At 52.5% G+C, this 16,971-nt stretch overlaps 1 protein-coding gene across 2 annotated transcripts in view; it reads right to left on the bottom strand.

The window, feature by feature from the left end:
* The window catches only part of LOC119462075 (uncharacterized), a 74,285-nt gene extending 58,068 nt beyond the window's left edge, over window positions 1-16,217 (bottom strand). For both annotated transcript variants that reach the window (XM_037723426.2, XM_037723432.2), the window contains exon 1: window positions 15,941-16,217. In XM_037723426.2, the coding sequence (XP_037579354.1) occupies window positions 15,941-16,120 (180 nt within the window). In that variant the 5' untranslated portion in view covers window positions 16,121-16,217. The remainder of the gene's footprint in view (window positions 1-15,940) is intronic.
* Window positions 16,218-16,971: the final 754 nt, after the last annotated feature.

Raw genomic sequence — 16,971 nt, 5'->3', positions numbered from 1 at the left:
GAGGCGCACACACTGCCCCGGGAGGCTCGGTCGAACCCAACACTTTTTCTCCCGCGGGTGCCGGTGGCCTACTATAGCTTCGGCAAACACACTGGCCCGAAATTCCGCTCCCAGAGAGGCGCGCCCGTGACGCAACGAGCGCGGAGGGCCCGCGTTCGGGGTGGCTGGCGCGGTACGCGAGCACACGAAACAATCCGGCGTAGCAGCGTGAGACCTATTAGCGGCTCGATCAGATGACGGTAAAAGTGCGGGGCCGGCACACCTTCAATGAGAGATGGGCCGCCTTCATTCTCGGTGTTCTCCCATACGGAGTCGGGAGAAGAAGAAAAAAAGAAGCGGTGGGAGAAGAGAGCCGCTCCACTACCGGAGCGATTAGAGAAGAGCGCGCGATGTATACATACACGCCAGGCGGATACGCCAGCTTCCTCCCCAGATCCTGCTCGCGCCGGCGGCGAGCGCTCCGAGGGGTGCGGCGTTCTTTCCCGTGAGATCGGCCAGGTGGAGAAGGAGAGGGCGCTCGCCTCACAAGAGGAGGAGGGCGACGTCCTTGGCGGCGGAACCCCATTACCCAAAATAACAACACAAGCGGACAAAAACAAGCGACTCACGCAACACGATGGGAGGAAGGAGGGGACGCGCCGAGTTTGGTGAAGAAAGCAAGCGAAAAAAAAAAAAAAAAAAGAAAAAAAAAAAAGAAAAACGCGTGTCACTTTCGCCGGCGACAGCAGCCGACGGAGTCGGGATTGGGAAACCAGTTTCGGGAGCAGCTGCTGGCTGCATTTGCGTGCAAGCCTTTGAACACCGTGCTCAAGACTCCTGCCTGGGAAACGGGCCCCGCAAACCGGCGCCGCTGCGACGCGCTCGCTCACCGTACGTGTGTGTGAGCGCGCGTCGATGAGATGGAGGGGAGTGAGGGGTGGCATGCATCCGCGCGCGGGTCACGGGGTCGCACGGAGGACGCAAGAACTCGTTTGGTTGTCGCGCTATCGCTCGGCAAAACAAAGACGATAAGTAGGAAAACGCCCTTGGTCTTTTTGTTTGTGCATTTGCGTCGTAGTGGTTACCGCAATCTGACACCGACGCGAAAGGTAAATAAAAGTATTGGCGACCGAATCGCAAGAACAGATCAATGGCAAACAGAACACCGGCCCAATAACAAAAACACCGCGACAAGTGCGTCATTACTTTGTGTTTTTCGCCTTCCCAGATGTATAGTAGACAAATCTACCGCTGGAAAACACCGGTCGGAGCTCGGGAGGAGTTCATGCGTGAAGGGAGGTCAATCGCTATACGGCGCCCGCTCATTCAACTTCCGGAAAGACGCGTGGTGATATGTTCTGTCAGTGAAATTACTGCAGCCGCATTTTTAATATCGCTTCCGCAATTACGTCGCGGAAAAAAAAAAAAAAAAACACGCGCGACATTATGCGTGATGACGAAAGACGACAAGGACGAGACATCGTTCTTTCCGCGAGCGCCGTCGCCCGAAGCGCGTCCTCTCGTTGCGTCTCCCTTTTCAAATTTTCTCCACATTTTTTTTTTTTTTTTTTTTGTTCTCGAGGCGGCATTACCAATGCATACGTGCTCTCTCGCCGCGAGACGCATGGATGCCTGCCCCCCGGGCGTTTTTGCCTCGACTAGAGAAAGAGCGACGATCGTCGGTGGACCACCGCGAGTCTCCCCCCTTTTTTTCTTCTTCTCTCTTTTACTCGGCTACACGGCGCATTTCCGGTCGTGAATCTCCTTCGCTCGCTTCCCCCGACTACAGCCTAGGCTTTCGGCTTCTACAGCGCGCACTCCACCCTGGAAACGGACGCGCTGCGCCCCTCCTACGCGCTGCGCTTCACGAAGCATCATCCTCCGAGTTACACACTCCAAAGAATCTCTCCTCAAAATGGCTTGTCGTTTCTAAGTTGACGCCACGCATGGCCGCCATGACTGTCGGATATGCGCAGCTTTCAACCTGTGCAGTCCGTTTCAAAGATTCCCAGGCCACTTTGCGCGGCCACCAAATATGGCCCGAGGCCGCCGCAGTATACAGTATATCTGATCCAAGCGCTCCAAACTCTCCGGCAATGTGCGGATAACTCTTAATCTTCCGCAGTATCGCAGCGCCAGGGATGACGAACTATACACGGCCAACCGGCAGCTTTGCTTTCGAGGGCGTTGACCTGGGAACGCTTGTGAAGGGGCTGTGCATTCAGACAAATGTTTCCTTTCATCGGCTTGCGCGTGTGGCCTTATAAATCGCTACCTTTTCACACTTTCCCGTTCCCGCTACACTCCGGAGCCTGAATGTTACAGGTCTGCAGTTTCGCGAGCGTGAGATAACATTTTAACGCACCAGAACTTCGCTTTCTGCATCATCGATGGCGTTACATCGGTTCGCGAATTATCACATATATAATCACTTCCCGCAGTCCTTCGCAAAGTTCCAACTATCGAGACAAATAAATCCCAGATGCGCTACAATGGTACATCCTGATGCTGTCGATGCGTTGACGCAGGCTCCTACAAGCACAATAAGTATTTGAGCTTGAAATACGGTCACCACAAAAAGCAGCCACATACTTAAACGTTATATAACGAAAATTTTGTGCCACGTCGTTGCCGTTGAGCATATGCAATATTAATTTCAAGGCGGCCAACCTCATTGCTCTGAGGTGCTTTCGATATTGAAATATTCGTGTTTTCTGAACGCGGCGCTATTAAATGTGGTTCCCCCAGAACAAAGCGCGCGTACGACTAATATAGAGGAGACGATAAAAGGGAAGGTATGCCGAGGAAACCGCCGCATCAGGCGGAAACGGGTCCCCGCGACAGGAATTGCTCCGGCCATGGCTAGACCGACGTCCAGGGGAGATTACGCCGGTCTACTGCAGCGCTGCCGAGTCAACATCGGAACAGAGAATTAAGTGGGCCTCCTCCCTCAGCCTCCGCTCCCGGCCATGGGAAATTTTCGTCGCTCCGCGATAAACATGCCTGGGGTGCAGCGCCGAAACGCGGGAGGGCTGCGCAATCAGACTGCTACATAACTGCGTTGGGCCGTGAGAGCGCACAGTCGCGCGCGAGGTAACAACGAAGAAAAACAGGAGCACTCCCGCTTAAAGCCATTCCTCTTTCCATTTAATTACCTCGAGCAGCCAAACTGACCGGGTGGTAAGCATTGACTGTTTCTTGTTTTCTTTTTTTCACACGTTACTGAGCGGTTAACCACCGCCACCCGCGCAGCAGCCAATAAACTGCTGAGAGGACGCCTCCAGCGGTCCCGTCACCACTGAAAACGCACAGCTGACAGCCATGTCTAAGCCAACACATATGTGGATGGTGAACCGGCATGCGAAAAGCGCGAACGTGCATAGTTCTATACGTGCATAGTTCCACGGCATGTTAAAACGATTTGTGCCACGTGACCTCTTTTAATTGCCCTAACCAGCTGGGTGCTATTATGTGAGTGGAAGGACAGATGGACAGATGGTCCTTCCTCGCCACCGCGCTTCGTGCGACTCCACTTCGAATGTGCAGCTTCGAATGTGCTGCTCATAGTCAATTCCCTGCATGGTTATCTTTCCCTCCTTTGGTACTGCCTTTCGTGATATCTGAGTGACATTCTCGTGCAAATTGCGAGAAGTGCAGCAGGCTCAGGAGCGGCAGTGCTAGCAAAAGCAAGCTCAAGGGGGCTTGTAATCACTTGTAAGCCACTTGTAATCGTTTTTCACAGGCAACAGACGTGCTAAACTTCAAGGACTGGCCGGGATTCAGCAAGACATATTCGCCGTTACCCTCGTCGCTATCTTGATGAAGCTATATATCGCGTTATTGCCTAACGCCGCGGAGAGGACACTCGGGGGCGAAAGCTTCACCACCTGTCAAGAGTGCGGGTGTAGCGGCAGGATGTTCCTCCTGTCTCGACGCTATGCGGTCGCGTGATCGATGACACCGGCGGAAAGGAAGCGAGGGTTCCCCGGACGAGGAGCGGTGGCCGATCAGCTCCTGGCGGGCGTCGCGCCGCGAAAACCGGTGCTGCCGTAATTAATGACGGCGAGGCCGTGCCGCCGAGTGCGTATACGCACATTAGCCGCGCTGCGGTAGCCGATCAGGCTCTCCGCTCCGAAGGTCGGCCGCGAGCGTGACCTCATATAGGCGCGCGCTGCCGGTCGCGCCGCTGTAGACGGCAGTCAGACGGGGGCGACCACGTCGTGACGGAAACAAGGCGCGATGGGCCGCTGACCCAGGCTGCGCACGGCCGCCACTTTTCGCTCGGCATGCAGGCAAATCACGAGCGCTTTCGCGTGTCCCCCATACAAGGAGCGCTGCACGCGCACCGGCCGCGGGAACGCCCACGCGGGGTCCCCGCTCAACCGCGCGCGGCGGCGGAGGCGCGGGTGTAGTACGTATGAAAATCGGCGCTCGTCTCAATCTTGCCGACCGCAGCAATCACACGGTGCCCGGAGGGGGCGGGCGGCAAAGATGACGACGCCGGACTCGGTAGTTTTCGCGTCCCACATCGGACGTTCGAATCCGCGCAGCCTGCATCTGTCCTTCCTGGACCGGTCACTAAAAACGAGGCGAAGGGGGCCGTCTTCGCGACACGCGCGTGATCTAGACCAGAACCGTACCAGATGACAGCGCGACGGCTCCGACTTCCACACCCTCATTGGATGGAGACGTCGCACCGCAACTCGGTCAGCAAGGCGACGCGGCGATGTGCCTTTCGCGACAGGCAACGATACGACCATGTGCAACAGCGCCATCGCGTTTCGCGTGCTTCGATAGTCACTGCCTCCTTGAAAGACCCCACGTGGCGCTGCCGGCTACGATCGTCCTATAATCGAGCATCGCGCCGTACTACTATACTACGCGCTCCCGACACAGCTTGTTTCGGAGCAGCGGCCGATGAAAGTGTACTCCGCGTTCCCCTCTCCCCCAGTGCCCGCGATCATTCTTCGGCAGACGTCAGGGAGCAACCAGGGAACTCCGCTCTCAATGGGCGGCGTTGGGGAGGCGCGCCGCGTAGCGCCGTCGGCCGCGAAAGCGCCCGCTAATCGACGGCTTGGCGGCAATTACGCACCGGAATCGCTACCTCGCCGGCATATCTGCACCCCGTGATCGGCGCGTTCTGCGCGTAACGACTCTGGTCGTTCAGCACAAACGGCGTGCTGACAAGCACGCGGAGGCAATAAGCGTTACGTTGATCAGCTTTTATTTAGGTTTTTCTCGATCATATGTGCTCTGCAAACGATGGCTGCGCTGCGCATTAGGCAATTCCGACTTTCTAAAATTAATTTCTGTCCACTGCGCCCAATAGAACGGGAACTAAGATGCCAGTAGACGTTAGAAAGTAACACTACAGCATGGAGTAATAAGCGCGCTGGCGAGACCTGCATGCTTGTATGAACAAACTCCACGACTTCTATGTAGGACGCGGCATGTTTACTTGCTCATATGCACCACATCCCACCTGCGCCAAAGGCAAACAAGGGCTACAGGTGTGAGTTCACTTTCTCGCTATATTATGCACTGCGCGCATGCAAACGTCTTCAGAGCTCGGCACGCGATGGAGATGGCATAATGTACTTATTTTCAATGCCAACAAGGCAGGAAAGCGAGAGTGCGGTGCACGCACGCCAGCGCAGTTTTCCATACATGCAAGGCCGCAAACGTCGCAGGAATATATCAGATATCATTCCCTTCGCGCCTCGGCTTTTTTATTTTTGGTCACGATTTTATTGAACGCTGCAGTGTCATCCAAATGTCATGAAAGTTTCATAGAGCAACGCAATTCATGCTCTGCATGCGCATCCGTATATTCTAGCCGCGTTTGCTTACGTAAATCAAATTATAGAGGTCACACAGCGAAGATTCATTACCACCAGGTCAACAGAACTTGACGTTGTTATCTAAAAACAAGCCACGTCAAATACCCACTCGTGCAATGACAAGAGACCCCCCTCCAACGGTTTCGAGGTCATCTTCTCCTAAACAACATCTCAGGCAGAGGACTATATATACACATATGCGTACGTATATTCATAAATGACAAAGAACAACAACCTCGGCCTCAGGTGATGCGCAATCGCAGTTCAAAAATTAGTAGGGAAGTAATAACCATGAATGAACAGTCATGAAGCAGCCTGGTTTTGGCATTCCCGTTCGCTCTCACACATGACGCGAAAGCAGGCCGTCTTTAGCACCAATATCGATCGCTTCTCCCCCACTTGCTTTTTAATCTTGTCTTGCCACGGTACCGAAATCCATATTGTAAAAGGCAAACTGCGTGTACTTATGCATCCTCGTATATATTATATAGAGAACGTATCTGCGGTAATCATGCTGGCCGATTCTGTATACAATTTCGGTTTCCGTGGACCAAATAAACTGCACTCTTTTCAGCGTGGAGAGCGCAATACAGCAAACCTCTAAGCTGTTACCGATGACACCAAGGCCAAAAGCGAACCAGTCCTTAAAACTCTCAATCTCATTTACGCACTGGATATAGAACGTTTGAAGCAAAGCTAAGCTAACGAGAGAAGTTCAGCACGTCTGACCAACTGTGACAGCTTGTCTGTTGGCATAAAGCCGGACTATCTATCTATCTATCTATCTATCTATCTATCTATCTATCTATCTATCTATCTATCTATCTATCTATCTATCTATCTATCTATCTATCTATATATCTATCTATCTATCTATCTATCTATCTATCTATCTATCTATCTATCTATCTATCTATCTATCTATCTATCTATCTATCTATCTATGTGACGCGCTCCTCTCTACAGTGCTGCGCCTATATACATTGCCAAGTTCATGGCTTACAACTTCCCACTATACGCCACCACTTGTTTGAAAGAAAGGCGTTGACCGTAGGAAGCAAAATAAACCTCTTTTTTGTTGTTTTCGCATGAGAAACTCGGCTCTCGCTTCCTGTCAACGGGGTGCGACTAATCCTCGTTGCTGGCAACGACGGGAACGGGCGCTAAAAGAGGCAGGGAAGCATGACGCAGGACGTCGGTTCGAGCCCTGCAACGCCGAGTTGCGTGAAGGCAGGAAGACGCGCAGCGCGAGTCTCTTGCGCCGTTATATATAAATATAAATACACATACACACTGGCGCACATCAACAACGCCGGGAAAAGACAAAGCCCTCGGCGAGGGGAAACGGGCGAGCATCAAGGAGGAACAAAACTCATCCGGAGGGGCGGCCGCTCCTCTTGTCGGCGGCCGCGTATCGCCAAGCAGGGCCAATGTCCTGCCCCATGCTGGTGCAGAAGCGCCGAGCACGGCCACTCTTTGCCGAGTGTCAAGCGTGCCGCCGCTGCCTCAATTACGAGCAGACGGCACGAAACACAAGGGCCCCAAATTGCCCTCTTCCTTCCCCACCCCGCACCAGAGCGCGGAGGACGCGCGGTGCACCGCGGGGCCGCGTCCTTCCAAGGCGTCACCCACAGCGCGCATCGCGCCCGAGAGAAAATATTTGGCCAGGCGGTCAGACAAAAGCGAAACGAATCGGATAAGCACGGCGGAGCAATCCGGATTAAGAACGCAGCGGGGATCGTCTTTCGCTGTTGTTGTGCGACGGCTCGCAGGAGGAAAGAACCACTGCGCCCGGCCGTGACAACTGTCCCCATTGCCTTCCCTGCAACGCTGGTTGTGCGAAACTATATTACCAAAACCGATGGCTTTCCCGAGAGGTACACGCACCATTTTGGTGCTAACACGACCAGCGCACATTGAGCGTACGTTAACACTTGAACGCGCCAGGTTCGGCTAGATGAGAGAGAGAGTGGGAAGGGCAGAGAGAGACTGCACAGCGTGATACGCATCATGCACCGTCCTGCGCCTCATCGCCGGCCACGCCAAGAACAGAGCATAAATAGGTCCGAACACTCAAAGACTGGGCCAGTTGCGAACACAAATATAGTACAACGGTCGTGAATGATCCCACAATAGATCCGCAGCGAGAGAATCCCCGCAGGCTCCGTCCCGCGCGGTTGCTCTTGCGGATCCGCGCCTCCTCGCGCAGCAATGAAACGGTCCCCTGCCTCGCCGACCGGCGGACAGGTGCGTCCAGTTGTCGTCGATCCAGGACGCTGCAGCAGACAAACACGCTGCCACTTCGAGATCATGCGGCGGCTGGCTGCCTCTCGATGAATAGTGATGTCAGGCAGACGCAGAGAGAAGAGCGCCGAGGGTTATTCCAACCCGCTGAGCAAGCAAATATATACCGCTATTTCGCAGTTTTATCCATACGAACTCGAACAACTATACTGAAATTTACGCGCGTGATAACTTCCAAAACTGCTGTCAAGCGAGTTTCAAGTGTTGGAACCATAAAGCTTTCGGCAAACGCAAATTAAAAAGAAAAAAAAAATTGAGCGTTGTGCTCATATACATGTTGCTACAAAAAAAAGCTGGCGCACGTTGTATATAGTATACATATGTTTTAGAGCCGTGGTGAGACAGAGGGGAAAGGCGCAGAGAGAAGTACGGTGTGCGGACTTTGTGCGAAAGGAAAGCAGTAAATAAAGTAATAAGAAAAGGGAGCTCGCGCTCTAAACGACGTTCAGCACCGCGGGTCGGATAATGTGTCCGTGTGCTATGGCCAGCAACACTCACAAAGGTCCGTCACGGCGAGCCCGCGGGACGCCCCGCGGGAGCATAACCAAAGCAGGGATAACCGTTTTGGGAGAGAACACGCAGCGACAGCTTCCATCGCGCACATTTCCGAGAAACTAAATAAGCCTGGAGTATCAGGAGGGCGATGAAGTCAGTCTGCGCGCGAGAGCTCGTGTTATCGACCTCCGAAAGCTGGAACAGCGCAGATTAATTTCTGTACCTAATGTGACGTTTACGAACGAAACATAATGCTCAAGAAGTACTTTGCTGTTCTCAGCGAATGCGAGCGCTTTCCGCGAGTTCATGTCGGAACGGGACGACATGATTAGCGTCGCGTAATTGTCTCGCGCGAAAGTCGGAAAAACCTGCCCGTTGCTATGCAGCGCCAAACTCGGTGCCACAACAAGCGCGCATCGTAAACGATGACAGTTGCGACTAAATATCTAGCCGCAGTTCTGAACGCAAAATAACATGAAATCGGGTACATATACGAGCTTGGGCGGGCTAAATTGCGAGACGAAAATAAAAGGACTGGTGCGCGTCTCCTACGCTCAAGAAAGGAATGGCCGCGGTCAGCCCTCGGATCCTCCCACGCGCAGTGTATGTATACCATTCACGGCTTCTGCCTCGAGCAGGTATTATTACGCTGAAAGCGCGTAGGCTGCGCGGCGACCCACACCATGCATCTCGGGACGCCCTTCGCAGCATCAAAAGAAAGAACATTCCCCCATTCCCTCGACTCATTACGAGATGGCATTCGTCCGCTTCCAAGGGCTCCGCGATGAATGAGGCACGCTCGGTCCGCAAATGGCGCTTTCAGATGCAACTCGAAGTGAGGAAAAGGGAAGGGGCACGCGTGCGGGCGGCGCAACAAGACGGCCTTCCAACTCCCGCTTGTCGCCGCAAACAAAACGCCGCCGCGGCTGCTCGTGCACCGCAACTGGGCCGCGCATTGGTTGCCCGAATCTCCTTGCGCGTCCACATGCGTGCGAGCTGGTGACAAGCGAATGAGACATGGAACTCGTCCAAGACGCGGTTAAAGAAAAGGGCTCGATCGCAATTGGGCCGGCCGGCCCGCGCCGCCCTCAGGCCGCCCGCGCGGCTGTCTCGCGTTGGCTTTTCCCACGGGACGTTTTTCTTACGCGCTCCGAGGTGTTTGTACATACGCGGGGCTTCGCGTCGGTGAACGCGATAGTGTGACACGGGGATCGGCCAGCAGTACGTAGCCGCAATTAAAACCAGCGCCCGGTGCACGCCTCGGGCGTTTTTCCAGAGTAGCGCCACTTTCAGGGTCGCCAGCGCGGGCCCACACATTTTTGTTCTCCAGGGTCGATCGCGTCGTCGACAAGCGGGACAGCCCAGAAGCTATTTGATTCTGCTCGGCGAAGTCGACTGGGACAACATCGCTGCTCGGATATAAAACAGCCGAAGGCGCGTTTGCGAAGAAAGGGAGTCGTCACTCTCGGGGATTAACGCATCACTGAGTGCGTAAAACGGCTTTCTTCCTTTCCTTTCTTTTTTCCCCAACTGTCTTTTGCAACTTACGTCACGCGCCGTCTAAGCACAACGCCAGCCGCGATATATCCCACAGTGCCCAGAGTATACATAATAGGTGCTGTGTGCGTGTTTATTATACAGTTGCACATTTCGAGGAAAACGCGCGGTCCCCCGCCGATTAGACGATCTGCGAGAGCGCTTTATACACCGCTGCATGGTCGCGTTAGAAAGGCGTAGAGAAGTGGTCACGTATGCACGCACACACACAGAGAGAAAAAAAAAAAAAAAAAAAAAAAAACACGCTAGAAATGCTCGTAACAGCAGATTTATGCCAATTTTACAAATTGTTAGCGACGGCGACCGGAGTCTTGAGAGCAGTTACTTAAGAAAAAAGAAAAAGAAAAAAAAAAAAAAACCCCGCTGCGAGTCCGGCTCCGGAAAACTAAATGGGTCGTATGGTTTTTGTGTCTTGCTCACGATGTGCATTCGCAAACACCTTCGTGTACACAAGAACAATTTGGTATGAATGAACAAGCCAGTCGCGTCGCGATATATACAGGGTGTTTCAGCGAACACTTTCAAAACTTCTCAAAGGTTGCCTGCGGTGGTTAACACAATTCTAGTTCATGAGCTGGTCTACTCGAAGAGGCGGACATTACTTGCACAAGAAATTGAAATGCATAATCGAATAATTAACAAAAACCCACTAATTATGTTTTTAACTAATTACCTGATGGCCCCATATTGCAATTTACAAATTGTAGCCGTGGAGTTCTCAAGGCGGATCCACTTGGAACAAATTCTCGGGATGACACCAGTTTCGAGATATTAATTCCCGAACTTTGCGGAGAAATGCGTTGGCGTTCCAGTAAGTTTCTTAACAAAGCGTCGCTTTATGCATTGAAGCACGAAATTAACTGGAGCGCCAATGCATTTCTCCGCAAAGTGCGGGAATTTATATCTCGAAACTGGCGTCATCCTGAGAATTAATTCCAAGTGGATCCACCTTGCGAACTCCACGGCTACAACTTGTAAATTGCAATATGGGCCATCAGGTAATTAGATAAACTTAATTAGTGATTTTTTGTTAATTATTCGATTATGCATTTGAGTTTTTGTGCAAGTAATGTCCGCCTCTTCGAGTAGGCCAGCTCATTAACTAGAATTGGGCTATCTGCCACAGGCAATCTTAAATAAATTTTGAAAGTGTTCGCTGAAACACCCTGTATATAGGAAGCGAAATGATACCGAACGCACTGGCCAAGTAAACATTCCTTGCGAACGAAATGCTCTGTAAATCTGGCACCTGTGTTCGAATTTCAAAAAAAAAAAAAAAGTTCTTGCGCCATAGCACTGTTCGTATAAGATCAGATATCAGCCAATCGTGACGTTGGCCTTATTATTAGCCTAGGCGGCCGACCGATGACAAACAGCACTTTACGAGCGAAAAGCTTTGTGAATTTGGCCCCTCAATATTCAGTATACGTTATGTTAAACCCAAACGCGTCCATGGGCACCGCTACGGTGAATCAGGAGCCGTACTCACAGAGCTGCTTGTTCGTAAGATTTGTTGCATGCTCAATCGCTCGCCGCATTCGCTCTTATGTTATGCTCAATGCAGCCACTGGTCGACACTTGTTTTTATACGAGCCGCTCGAGTGCATACACTACTTAGCGTACTACTCGGGTCCGTGGTCCTAATTCACAAAGTTTTTTCGTTACCAAGAACACGTGCTTCAATGGCCGGACGTCTCCGCAAGTGTGGTCGCCATCACGATTGACCAGCGCCTATATTCTTTGAAAACCGATCTAGCGTGTCTATTGCTCTGCGCGCATGTATGAACCCACAGAGTTCCGCATCTTGGTGAACATTCAGGAACTTCCGACACAAAGCCCGGCGAATGCGCGTATTCTGCATATGCGGGAAAGTGCGACACCGGCAATAACAAGCGTGAGTCACGTCGGCACATTACGGGCGCCTCTCGCAACCAGTTCCTCCGACTCTCGTTGCGCAAACAAGAGACGGAAACAGCTATAGCGTGCTCTTGTATAAGCGAGCGCCGCTTGATTGGGCGGAATGCTAAGCGATAAGCGCTTCTGGATGCGAATGACTGCTTCATTGCTCGTTCGCCGTCGCTTCATACAGACTGACCAATTCCTGTTACGAAATAGTATTTGCCTATGTACGAAATGTTTCCCGCACATATCAGTGAGTGGCCTCTGAGGAGTTCTTGAGCTACATTCTCGGCGGGCAAATGCCCTCACCGTGTCATTTAAATAGCCAATCCTAATATATCTTCTCTTTCTATCTGTGATGCAATTGGAGGATTGCGCCGTTGCGAATCGCTGACACGCACACAACAGCATTAGAGTTCCGTAGTGCTGTCCCGCTGAAGTTCCGCGGGTTTCCCGAAGACAGAGCGTAACCACGGCAACCATAACAGCTGTCTCCGTCCACCCAGGACGGTGGCAGTTGCCTTATCTATCTCCCTCTTTTATTCCCGAGCTATCCGCGCGCACATGGCGACGACAGATAAACGAGGCGCCTAAAGGCGCGACCGGCGACTTCAAGGCGGCTGATAACACACGCGCCAAGAGATCCACAGGAAGCACACGCTGTGATGGTTTCTTGCCCCTGCACTAGATGCAGTGTACTACGTGCTATTAGCTGTCAACAAAGGCACAGAAAGAACCGCCGTCGAGGCAATTTGCACTGACATCCCACAACACCGACGTTTGTGCTAAAGCTATACAGACTTTCCTCAAAGTCTCGCCTATAGGATAAATTTCATTTCTCGCATTCGGGGACAACAAAACCGCAAAGCCGAAATCGACGCGTCCATACAGCATTCGCACATATGCTCCAAGCCACGGAAAATCTCCAGCAGGGCATAGTTCCTGATCTGTACATTAATACAAGTGATTCACTTTAATCTCTCTCCCCACAGCCTTCTTCAGTATAGAAATTTCCTTAGCTAAAGGTTATTTAGTCGCTAACATCTTGTTATCACCCAGTTAACGGAGCAGCTAGATCACCCAAAATGCTCGGTTCTGTGCAAGCGTTTTGTGCGCGTCTAAGGTTATTTTGAACTGATCCTTCGATCCACACAGTCGCAGGCGAACGGGCCCACCGAGACACGCCTTATGGACGTGCGGACCACACGCGCCGCTGCATAACACTTCGCGAGCTCCGCAAAGGGGCGGTTGCGAAAGGGCAGCCGTGCCATCCAGCATGCGGCACACAAGGCGCGGAAGCCCATATCCTCAATGATTCGAAACAATCTCTTCCGCGCGGGCTGGCCGGCAAACACAGTTTGCAAAAACAAGGCGCGCGAAACATTAGCGAGCCTGCATCGTGTGCGCTTTCAATGATGTACGCGCGTTCGCCGGGCGGCGGTCCGATGCACACAAACGACTGCAACGCCTCAGACAAACGGGGTCGCGCGCGCACGGTAGCCGCAAAGCGCGTAACTGAGCTGCCGAACGCGGAGCCCCTCACTGAATAAACGACGGGTATCCTCATTGTCCCTTTTGTTTTGTTTTATCCCGACGGCTCCCGCCGAGCGTGAAAGACTTTAACGCCACGGGGAAACGGCGTGTTGAAAGCGCCATCAAGTTGCTCGGGACCGCCTCTACGAAACCGCCCGCAGCGTGCCAGGCAAAATGGCCGCGGCAGACTTCACCAAGGTTCACTGAGGGGGAACAGTGACGACACCGATCAGTTTGCAGTACAAAGGTTGATACAAAGAAGTTACGCTTTCTCAGATCTGTTTATGCACTCGACTAACGGGGCCAACCGAGAGACAATTGACGCAGGAAGAAAAGTGTTTGTGTATGTGTGTATAGGCGGGGGGGGGGGGGGGGGGGGAGGACGAGGAGAGGCTCTTGCAGAAGTGGCATGATAATATTAAAACACGAGCTACCGGCATCGGTGTCTTTGTTCGTCAGGGGTCAAGTAATCGCGTCCGATGCAGCTTCACTGACTGTACCAGGTCGTTGAGGTCAGACGCACTGGCAGGCCAGCATTCGGCTGCACTGACAAGTATATATACCCAGGATAGCATAACCATACCGAAACTTCCAGCGTCTCCCGAGAAAAAAGAAAATACGCTGGCTCAAATTGGCAATTTCCCAGCGCAAGGAAACGCCACTGGAAAACCCCAGCCAGTTACGAATGTCCTCTGTATGGATCGTGGTAAATTTTCTGAACATTCAGTTCAGCACCGAAAAAACATCGAAAAAAGAAATGCCTACGGACACACAACGACACAACTCCAGCACTGCTCTATGTTTCCCGCGATCGCTCCAACAGCAAATTTTCGGACGTGGCACCCATAAGTCAAGTCGTGGACACTCACATTTGACCGCAGGCATCTATATACGATGAGCGAACAACAAAGCGGCACTTCTTCGCAGGAAGATGTCAATTCTCTCCGCCAATTTGCAAAGCTTGGAAGGAAGGATTCACTAGACCTGGAGCTACTTGTGAAAACGCACGGCGCCACGCTACACATTCGATGACTGGTCTTTATGCTATAGAACATACTCTACCTTAAACGACAGCGTCCAAAGTGATAATAAATAAACAAGTAAAAAAAACTAACAAATAAATCAATAAAATGACAAAAAAGTAGTTCCAATTGTTTTACTTTACTCTTTTGGCGGAATAGAGATACAAATGTGGGGGCCCGTTTACCGAATCTGCGACGTACACTCGACAAAGGTGGTCGCGTACATTTTCGTTTCGCAGATGCTTTATGCTTGAAGTGGCATGGACTAAACTACACGTTCGCCTTAGCCATAAAGTTTGAGGGTAGCCGTCTCTTTAGTCGTTCAACTTTCCACACTTCGGAGCCTGATAAACTAGAACAATGACTTCATCGCAAAGAAACACTGATTGTGAAGCGACGCAAACAAGACAAGAGCTGCATCCCATGCATTGACGGAAAATTCTCCAACGGATAACTACGGGGCCAACAGCGAGTTCGTACTAAGGGCAACAAACGCCGAGGCAACAAGTGGAAGCCTCCGTCCTTGGAGTGCCTTCCTCCCCTCCCACTCCGGCATGCTCGCTTGGGGTACAGTGGCTGTACTTGGGGAAACCTTCCCAGCCGGCGGCGTGAAAGGTGAAACTCCTCCGCGGCGCCTGCCTGTCGTCCCCTCCCGAACATTAGGGGGAAGCGTGGGGACGGGCAGAACCAAAGGAGGTGCTCGCGCCAAAGCAAACACAGCTCGTTCCCAATGCGAGACTGTCAGCCCTAGACAATTGGAGAAACCAGTCGACGCAGCTTCTTGGGAGATAAAGAAAGCAGCAACCACGCAGCTCTTTGCTGCTGCCATCAGCGCCGGTTGAGAAACCGCTGCTTCTTCTTATTTCTTCACTTTCGTCCTTCGGAAAATATACCGACGCTTCGTGTCTTTTCGGGTGCCACGAAAGAAAGTTGCACGCGTACAAATTAACTCAAATATTTCCAACACCATTTACTCTGTGCTTAGACGGAACACTGTGACCGGCGAGGGCTGTGCTGCAGCATTTGCACTAAAAGAAGAAACCAATGCGTGCTTGCAAGCGTACCAACTCGACCGTCATGACCAAACTGCAACATGCACACACTCGGGGGTTGAACAGCACACGAGATTCTGCCCCGGAGGCGCAGCTTGCGCCTCCAGAGCGCTCGGCACTGACAGCTCAAACGCAGTCCGAAAGCACGTGCGCCGAAGCTATCAAGCCGCAGGGAATCCCGACGTGCGGGTGTGTGTTCGCGCTCCACCACTGCAAAAATGACGTGCACTGGACACCAAGCGGGGCACCGCAAACTGACCTTCCTAGGCGGCAGCGCCTCGTGCAGGCTGCTCGTGCTCGATGACCGCGAAGACAGCTGCTCGGCGCCTCCGCTGCCGAAGCTCACGCTGCTGTTGAGGCTCAGCGCATCGTTGGCTTGCGGCTTGATGCAGCGGAACGGAGACAGGGTGGTTGTGGACGAATGCACGTGCTTGAGCATGGTGCAGTCACGACGCGGTTATCCTCCACCAGTACCGCGGCACTGACGAAGCGACAGCGCGCGAACCGACCTCCCACCAGCGCCAGACCTCACTACGACTGCCGAGCGCACGCTCGCTCGGAGGCCGGCCCGGCCCACGGGGGAGCCGCGTCGCGGCGTGACGTCACGGCTGGTAACTTTTCCCATTGGGCAAGGAGACGGCGCGTGCCGGTGACGTCGACGAGCGCTCGTTCGCCTCTGCCAGATGCGTCGGCCGCCGCGCGGACTCCGCGCGTCGCTCTCACTTCTGCCGGGAAGCACCGACATTGAGCGGGCTGTCATCGCCAGTGGAGAAGGATGACTCAGGAGTGACCGGGAAAACTCGATGGCCCGGCGATGTCTCGATCCACTTCTCGCTGCGATCGTTACGTGGTGCGCGAAGCGCTCGAACTCGGCGGGTCTTTTCTAGAGACCAAATTGATAAATATTCCAATCAGCAAGCCGAGGTCTCTCTGTTCATTGTTATTGTTTTTCTATTTACGATCGTTGCTTACGTATGGCACCTCGTTGCCCCCACATAGAGTCGTGAGCTCTTTTCGACGAAGATGGCCAACTAGACGCCGAGCGCAGGAATTTAATACCGTTTTTTTTTAAATATCCTGCTGATAACTTTGGAAAATGTACGAAGTTAGCGCCAATGATACGAAATTGTATAATGCTCATTTATTATCCTGTAAATGTTAAAATCAAAGACGAGCATGGTCACAGTGCATTAATTAACTCTCGATTTTCAAGTGGTGTACGAGACACGTCCTGCTCAGCCGTTGCCTGTGTGTTGGTCATTGCAAGGCAATCAGGGGAGTTTGCCCAGC

The sequence above is a fragment of the Dermacentor silvarum genome, chromosome 1, assembly GCF_013339745.2.
Source record: "Dermacentor silvarum isolate Dsil-2018 chromosome 1, BIME_Dsil_1.4, whole genome shotgun sequence".
NCBI classification, from domain to species: domain Eukaryota; kingdom Metazoa; phylum Arthropoda; class Arachnida; order Ixodida; family Ixodidae; genus Dermacentor; species Dermacentor silvarum.
Note: the sequence above shows the minus strand (reverse complement) of the source record. Positions and strands in the feature narration are given on the sequence as shown.